Raw genomic sequence first — 8,565 nt, 5'->3', positions numbered from 1 at the left:
CACACACACGTACACAGCTTTTCAAGAGGAGGTTCCTTCAGATGGACTAGCCCATGCTCACACAATTAAGTGTGACACTCTTTTTTGACCTCCCCCCAGGTTGTAATATTTATGTAAAATGAACTATATGAGGTGCCTTTGTATAAATTAATTTTAAAATTGATTTTTTTTTTCCTGGCTAAGCAGTTTCATGTGCCTGTGGGGTGGGGTCACATTCTTTTGGCTAGGTACAGCAAAGTAAAATATATTTCAGCCTGACCAAGACGGGCGCCACAGTTTTTCTCTCAAAATTAAAAATTACTTTTTTTCATGGAAATACCTTTAACTCTTCAAAACTATACTTTTAACATTGTCTAGTGCCTGATTTTATCTAAGCAAGTTAGATAAATGGCATAAATTGATTTGATGTAGGGAATAGAGACAACTGGCGGAAGGAACTTGCCATCAAAGGTTAGTGAGAGTTGTTTGCATATTAAGATTTGAGCAAAAGACCCTTGAATTTTTAGGGCTTTTTTTCCCCACCACCTAAAACCAGGGCAGCCTGTTTTCTGGGAGCATTTCTATACATCATCTTTGTTGAGGTGGGTATGCAGGACATACTGAGAGGCGGTAACTTTGAATAAAGACGAATTTTAAAAGGTTAGAGAAAATATAGTCTGCTAGCCTAGTTTCCAGGAGAAAGCAGTAAGAAATTTGAATAAAACCATCCAATTATCTTTCACTTCTGAACAATTATGGGGAAGGGTAGGTGTCTTCCCAGCTGGAAGGCATTTGTAGAGGACGAAACCTAGCAGCAGGACCTGACAGGGGCAGTGTGCATGTCTGGCTTCTGGCTTCCCCACCCACCTCGTTCTCACCCACGCATCGGAAGTAGCTCACAAGGATCTGTGTCCACAAAAGTTTTGTTCTCAAACTCGCATACATACAGCTCAGTGACCTTTAACGTCCCTTTTCCTTTTCAAGAAGACACTTCCTCGAGAACAGTGGCTAGTCAATTAGATTTCATTCTGTTTTGAATCCTCTACCACAGTCCGATGAAGCCGAATCTCAGCTATATCACTGACGTGTTATGACTGTGCACTTAGTGTCTCTGGAACTACTCAAAATGCTTCATACATGCTGTCCGTGTAAAATGAAATGCCACCCCAAAAATGAACTTAGGGGCTGACTGGCCTGTTTGTTTATAGGAAGGGATAAGCAGTAAATGTCTTGTCTTCTATGGGGAAGAAATACAGCAAAATTTGTACAAGCCAGTTGACATTGGGAGATAATGCAGCTTTCAAAAATTGTATTAAAGAACAACATTTTGATTATGTTACTTTTTGCTTACCTTGTCCAGATTAAGTGCTTTACTAGTCCAAATCACCAAATATTGTTTTTTCAAATTTCCCATGTCCCCAGCCTGTGAAGACACAATTTAAATGTCAAAGGGCAGACAAAAGTACTTATGGATATGCCGCATATTTTCAGCCTCCTAATACACATTCACTATTAAACAGCTGTATGAGTCATTGTAAGAGGCATTTCATTAAATTTTAGTGAAATGATCTTTTTTATCTAGAGCCAGGAAAATTCTTTCTTCCAGAAATCAAAAGATGATTTCCTCTGACATCAAAATGAAGCATTAAGAGACGTTGAACCAAGATAAAATAGCCCACCATTATGGGTCCTTTGAAATACAGCTCCACCTCCATTTTAATATCTTATTGACTAAAACATTACTTAATTAAAACTCTTAGAAAATTCGTATAGAGACTGTAAAATAAATGGGTGATTGAAAATTATATATTCTTGATATAAATGCTAAAACTGCTTTGATTCTATAAGATTATAAAAGGGCCTGGCCAGCTTCAGGTTTGATCCCTGGTCAGGACACATACAAGAATCAACCAATGAATGCATAAATAAGTAGAATCTCTTTCTCTCTCTCTCTCTATATATATATATATATATATATCCCCTTTCCCCCCCCTCTCCCTCTCTCTCAAATCAATAAATAAAAAATTTTAATAAAAAGATCATAAAAGCCAGAGAAGGAAGGGCTTATTAGGGAAACAAATAATTCTCCTTTATGCTATTCTCGACATTAGCTCATCTATTAATAAGGAAAGGAAAGTAATTCTTTGCCAGTAGGTGGTGCTTTTGTATAAAACATCACTCAAAGATAAACTCATTTCTGACTAATTTTGTATCTCTATACATCTTGAGCTTCAATGGCATCTTTCACAAAGCCAGCCCCAGTTACTCCACTTTTTCCTCTGATATACATATACCTATTTTCTCACTGCTCATAATCACATGTTTAACACCATCCAGTTCTCTCCATTGGAAAGTACGATAATCGCATATATCGTTTGGCAGCCTTGCCTTCCTTTGTTTCAAATGGGTGTGTCTGTACGGATTAGTCTTTGCTGTAACTCTTCCTCAGTATAAGAGGTTTCCGTATTCTCTTGACTATGTGGGCAAGTGATACTGACTTTAGCCGTGGATGCCAGTGCAATCTGAATGTGCAAACAGTGCAAGCCTCTTAACATTGACCTCAGCAGTAGGATTGTGGTTTATCCTGATAAAAGTTGTTGTGGTTGCTCATCTACACTTAGGGCTTCCTGCCTTTCGCTCCAGAGTTTCAAGTCCCTAAATTCTCCCACATTTTGTAGTAAGGGCAAGTTATACTCTCCTGGAACAGATAAGGGCCAGGGGTGATAAACAGAGTAAAATTACACTAGACCCTTCTTTACAACAACCTTTTCTTAGGCAAATCCGGATTCACCAGTTAATGGCAGTTATAAACAAGAGCAGTGGTACCCTGAGTACGCTAGCAGGGTGAGACTCGCATTAGGAAAGTTGAGGTAATTGTGCAATATAAACAGCATTTTCATCCCATGTAGCTGAGAGAAGGTGAAGAAAGTAAAATTATACCCATTTCAGTGAAGTAGGAAACCTAAGTGTTTCTAAGCCAACACTTTAAAGTGCTGCAGATAATTGGCACCCTCCTTCCCCTGTCCTCTTCTTTCGCCTTCCCGGGCTTTTCGCTAGATATGGTCATAGGTAGCCTTTCAGGGACGCTATTCACTTCAAATTCGAACTCTTTTCCCTTTCTCTGAAGCCTGTGCAACTTAGTGTGTAAGTGCTCATTACATTGAGGGAACCATTCATATTCAAAATAAGCTCTTTACACTAACTTTCAAGCCCTGGCATTAGTAGACCAAGGACGTATAACTCGAAAGCCAAACAATGTAACTTAAATCTTAGATTCGATTTTGGAGCTAGTCTAGGGAGAAACCCCGCAACACAGAGAATGCTTTTCCCAGCGTGTCTGGCTACCCCTTTCAAACCTGTAGGATAGGCTCAGGGAGCTTGTCAGACCAGAGGTGTCATTCAGGGGCCTGGGCCAGCGAAACAGTCATCACTGGGGGCAGACGGAGACGGCGCTGCCCCTCCAGTGCTTCTGAGCACCCTCCCGCTCCGGGCATGCTCTGGTGTCTATGCGAGAGTCTTAAGCTGATGTTTGATGTAATTGTGAGTTCCTGGGGGCTCCAGGCCTCCTCCATCTGTAACTGGGTTTCCTTTCCTCCTACAGAGCTTGCACTAGCACTCATTTATCTCAGAGTTCAAATCTCTCCCTGCCTTCTACTCAAAGCCTCAACATCAAGTCAGAACCTGTTTCTCCTCCTAGAGACCGTACCACCACCCCTTCGAGATACCCACCACACACGCGCCACGAGGCGGGGAGATCTCCTGTTGACAGCTTGAGCAGCTGTAGCAGTTCCTACGACGGGAGCGACCGCGAGGATCACCGGAACGAATTCCACTCCCCCATTGGACTCACCAGACCTTCGCCGGACGAAAGGGAAAGTCCCTCCGTCAAGCGCATGCGACTCTCTGAAGGATGGGCAACATGATCAGATTATTACTTAATAGTTTGTGTTTTTTTTCTTGCAGTGTGTGTGTGTGCTATACCTTAATGGGGAAGGGGGGTCGATATGCATTATATGTGCTGTGTGTGGAAAAAAAAAAAAGTCAGGTACTCTGTTTTGTAAAAGTACTTTTAAATTGCCTCAGTGACACAGTATAAAGATAAACAGACATGCTGAGATAAGCTTAGCACTTGAGTTGTACAACAGAACACTTGTACAAAATAGATTTTAAGGCTAACTTCTTTTCACTGTTGTGCTCCTTTGCAAAATGTATGTTACAATAGATAGTGTCATGTTGCAGGTTCAACGTTATTTACATGTAAATAGACAAAAAAAGGAAACATTTGCCAAAAGCGGCAGATCTTTACTGAAAGAGAGAGCAGCTGTTATGCAACATATAGAAAAATGTATAGATGTTGTGGACAGACCCGGCAAAGGGTGGCCATTGGTAAACGTTAGGAACACGCCAGGTCACCTACCACCCTGAAAACGCTCACAAACCTGCAGGCGTATCATTGGCGTATGGCACTCAATAAAAAGGATCGATGACCATTAAAAGAGGACCATACCTATTTAAAACAAAAAAGTGGAGTTTGAGGGCTAACGTATTTAATTAAATAAAGAAACCTGGGTCTGCATCTCTTATTAAATAAAAGTATAAAAATATGTACATTACATTTTGCTTATTTTCATATAAAAGGTAAGACAGAGTTTGCAAAGCATTTGTGGCTTTTTGTAGTTTACTTAAGCCAAAATGTGTTTTTCCCCCTTGATAGCTTCGCTGATATTTTAAACAGTCCTGTAAAAAAACAAAAAGGACTTTTTGTATAGAAAGCACTACCCTAAGCCATGAGGAGCTCCATGCTTTGCTAACCAAGATAACTGTTTTCTCTTTGTAGAAGTTTTGTTTTTGAAATGTGTATTTCTAATTATATAAAATATTAAGAATCTTTTAAAAAATCTGTGAAATTAACATGCTTGTGTATAGCTTTCTAATATATATAATATTATGGTAATAGCAGAAGTTTTGTTATCTTAATAGTGGGAGGGGGGATATTTGTGCGGTTGCACATTTGAGTAACTATTTTCTTTCTGTTTTCTTTTACTCTGCATACATTTTATAAGTTCAAGGTCAGCTGTCAAAAGGATAACCTGTGGGATTAGAACGTATCACATGGCAACACCCTAAATTGTCTTTAATACATTAGCAATCTATTGGGTCAACTGACATCCCTTGTATATACTAATTAGTTTATTTTATGCTTTTTATTTTTGAATTTTCATCAAATGCAGGGCCCCTTTCTGATCTCACCATTTCACCATGCATCTTGGAATTCAGTAAGTGCACACCCTAACTTGCCCATATCCTAAATTATCTGGTCGGTTTTCAGCCCAGAATTTGATATGCTTTTTAGAAATATGCCCAGAATAGAGAAGCTGTGCTAGGGGCGTGTCCTGCAAATATGGCCCTAGAAACAAGTGATATGAAGTTTGCTCGATGTATAAGTTATAAATTCCCACAGAAGAAAAATGTGAAAGATTGGGTGCTAGACAAGAAGGAAGCAGATAAAGGGATAGTTGCTTCACCATCCGTTTTTAATTATTCTAACTGACCCTCAACAATCTGGTCAGCAATGTAGGACTGTTGAACAATCCCAGTGTGTCAGGACCCCCAAATGTCACTTCTGCATAAAGCATGTATGTCATCTATTTTTTTCTTCAATAAAGAGATTTAATAGCCATTTCAAGAAATCCCATTAAAGAACCTCTCTATGTCCCTTTTTTTAAATTTTTCAAGAAATAATGACTCTTGTCTAATATTTGTCTATAAGGGCTTCATTTTCAGACCCTTTTAAAAAGTGAGTGCCATTAAAAAAAATGTTGATATCTATTGTTTAAAAGAGATTTCAGTCTAGGAATGATTTTTCTTCTCTTGGAATGTGAAGATCTGTCGATTCATCTCCAACCATACGCAGTGACATACACAGCAAAGAGGATGCAGACAATAAGATCAACACTGCTACATCGTGTGTAGGACACTTCTTACCCATTTTTTTTTCTTTTACTTGTAAAGTTGCTATGTGTTTCTCATTGAAAAAGGCTGCCGCTGGGTGGCAAAAGCCAAGAGACCTTACTAACTAGGCTATATTTTTCTTAACTTAATCTGAAATCTGAAATTAGACCACAATGCACCTTTGGTGGCATCCATATAGGATGCTAACCTGCCTTGTACTAACGTTTTATATACTAAAAACAAGCAAAAATATCTATTAATCATTTCGTATATCCCACTACTCAAGGTGTCCATGGAACATGAAAGAAAAAACATTTATGCAAAGGAAAAACAGAAAATCATTGCTGAAAATAGACATACACACACACACACACACACACACACGCATATACACACGTTCACACATAGTGGGAAGAAAACAAAGACGTCATTTTTCTCACCATAGATTTGATCCCATCCTTCCAACACATCTTTATAACTGGATGTGTATAAAATATGCAAACATATCACAAATGTTCTTTATCATTTCAAAACACTTGATCAATATCAGTAAAAACTTATCAGTGGGTGGGAAAGGGTCATTACGTGAAAATATGAAAAAATAGCCATATTAATTTTTTACCTGCACTTTGCCTCAGCAACAATGAAAAAGTGAATTTCTAATGCTGAAAATAAAGTCAGCTAAAGTGCCAGCAGAAGCCTTGGCTATGTATAGCAATTCTGGCAATAGTTTTCTAAGAACATGAAAAGAGCGCAATCGCTTGAAAATGGATGCCAGTCATCACTTGTCCCCACTCCTGAATTCATGTAGAGTGGTGGCGAGCTCGTGAAGGGATCCTCTGAGAATGTTTTAAAGGTGATTTAATGAGAAGCACAATGTTGACTGTGATGAGTCACTCTCTGTAAACAATCGCTGTCTGTCTTTACCTAATACCTTATCTGTAATTTACCTTTTATCGTATTTGCAGAGCTAGTATGGTTTGGATTTTTATCACAGTAAACCCTTTGTATTTCAGGAGTTCAGGGCAGAGCCCTGAGGGAATGATGCTTCACGCAGTCCGTCATAGAGAACATTTTAGGCAACATTCTTCATTGCACGTCAAAGAACCACAAGTGGCATTTTGCACAGCTCCAAGTATTGTCATGCCTGATCCTAGTTTAAGAGATGTTTGGGGTCACATTAAGCTTCCATAACTGGTAACACTGATGCAACATATGCAAGCTGCACAACCTGTATATTGTATGCATTGGTGCGTGGAAAGTTGTTCATTTCAACCTTTTTTAAAAGTGTGTTTTTTAGTAAAATGGCTTATTTTTTCCCAAAGGTGGAAGTTAGCATTTTGTAATGATGAATATGAAAATGCCTGTCATCCTCAGATCACTTTAAGGTTAACTAAGGTGACGATTTTAAAACAATTCAAATACACTTTTTAAGAGAATATCTGCCCTCTCACAATGTTATATATTTGTTTTTCTTACACACCCATCTTTTAACTTAGAAATAGCTTTTTCTTTTTTTTTCTCCCTTTATTCTTTTGTTTGTTTTTCCGGAGAGTAATGCTTGTATTTCTTTCTTTAAAAAAAAAACAAAAAACTTTTTTTCAAGAAGCAGCAGTCACTTGAACCCTCAATAAAGGCTGTTGCTTAAGCATGGCATACTTCATCTGTTCGCGTGTGTGCCATCTGCTGTGATGTCGTCGCTTATACAGCGTGAATTTCTTGCCACTACAGATCTTTTGAAGACTGATGGAATACTGGTGTCTGTTAGAATGCTTCAGACTGCAGATGTAATTAAAGGCTTTTCTTAAATATGTTTTAACCAAAGATGTGGAGCAATCCAAGCCACATTATCTCCTACATCCAATTTGTCCATTTGGGTTATTTTCACAATCCGGTATTGCATTTGCCTTCCCTATCCGTACCTCAAATTGATTCATACCTCAGTTTCATACAGAGAGGTCAGCTAAGCGACGGATTCTGTTGTGGTTTGAATTCAGCACCAGTGTTCTCTCAGAGCAACATGGGCCTGGGGCACTGCAGGCGGAGGACTTGGATTGCTTCAGATGGTTTGCTGTATCACTTTCCTTCTTTTCCTGGGGACTTGTTTCCATTAAACAGTCATTCAAATAGCTTGTAAACGAGGGCATACAAGCATTTGCAACAAATATTCAAACAGAGGCTCACAGCGGCATAAGCTGGACTTTGTCGCCACTAGATGACAAGATGTTATAACTAAGTGAAACCCCATCTCTGTATCTCAAGGGACTTCATTCAGCTGTCTGTAGTGGAAAAGTGGGGAATTTTCCAAAGTTTCTCCTGCTGGAAATAAGGTATAATTTGTATTTTGCAGACAATTCAGTAAAGTTACTGGCTTTCTTAGTGACGCAGTGTCTGTGGTGCATTTTTTTAATTAATGTTTTGCCTTTTAAATGTATTCTGCTTCATCGTGTGTTTTTAAAAGTAGCTTCTCCCACAAGCACACATGAGCTTTCTTAGTTTTCAGTTCAAAATACTCAAAAAGAGGGATATTTGTGTTTAGGAGGAAGGATGGGTATGAATTGGATCAACGTTCTTGGGGTAATCATATGTATGTAGCCAGTGTGGGAAGTTCAAGGTTCTAATTGAGTTCAACTT

The 8,565-nt window shown here is 38.8% G+C and overlaps 1 protein-coding gene and 1 long non-coding RNA gene across 17 annotated transcripts in view; one reads left to right on the top strand and one right to left on the bottom strand.

Annotated features, from left to right (window-relative positions):
• The window catches only part of MEF2C (myocyte enhancer factor 2C), a 158,926-nt gene extending 150,612 nt beyond the window's left edge, over positions 1-8,314 (top strand). For 14 of the 16 annotated variants that reach the window (XM_015571612.1, XM_015571606.1, XM_006775518.2 and 11 more), the window contains one exon: positions 3,581-8,314. In XM_015571612.1, coding sequence (XP_015427098.1) covers positions 3,581-3,902 — 322 coding nt within the window. In that variant the 3' untranslated portion in view covers positions 3,903-8,314. The remainder of the gene's footprint in view (positions 1-3,580) is intronic. The other 2 variants (XM_006775521.2, XM_006775520.2) reach the window with 1 other exon arrangement.
• The window catches only part of LOC107184953, a 53,382-nt gene that overhangs the window by 8,263 nt on the left and 36,554 nt on the right, over positions 1-8,565 (bottom strand). The window contains exon 2 of the long non-coding RNA XR_001515858.1: positions 1,331-1,402. This is a non-coding gene — a long non-coding RNA (uncharacterized LOC107184953). The remainder of the gene's footprint in view (positions 1-1,330; positions 1,403-8,565) is intronic.

The sequence above is a fragment of the Myotis davidii genome, unplaced genomic scaffold (genome assembly GCF_000327345.1).
Source record: "Myotis davidii unplaced genomic scaffold, ASM32734v1 scaffold44, whole genome shotgun sequence".
NCBI lineage: Eukaryota > Metazoa > Chordata > Mammalia > Chiroptera > Vespertilionidae > Myotis > Myotis davidii.
Note: the sequence above shows the minus strand (reverse complement) of the source record. Positions and strands in the feature narration are given on the sequence as shown.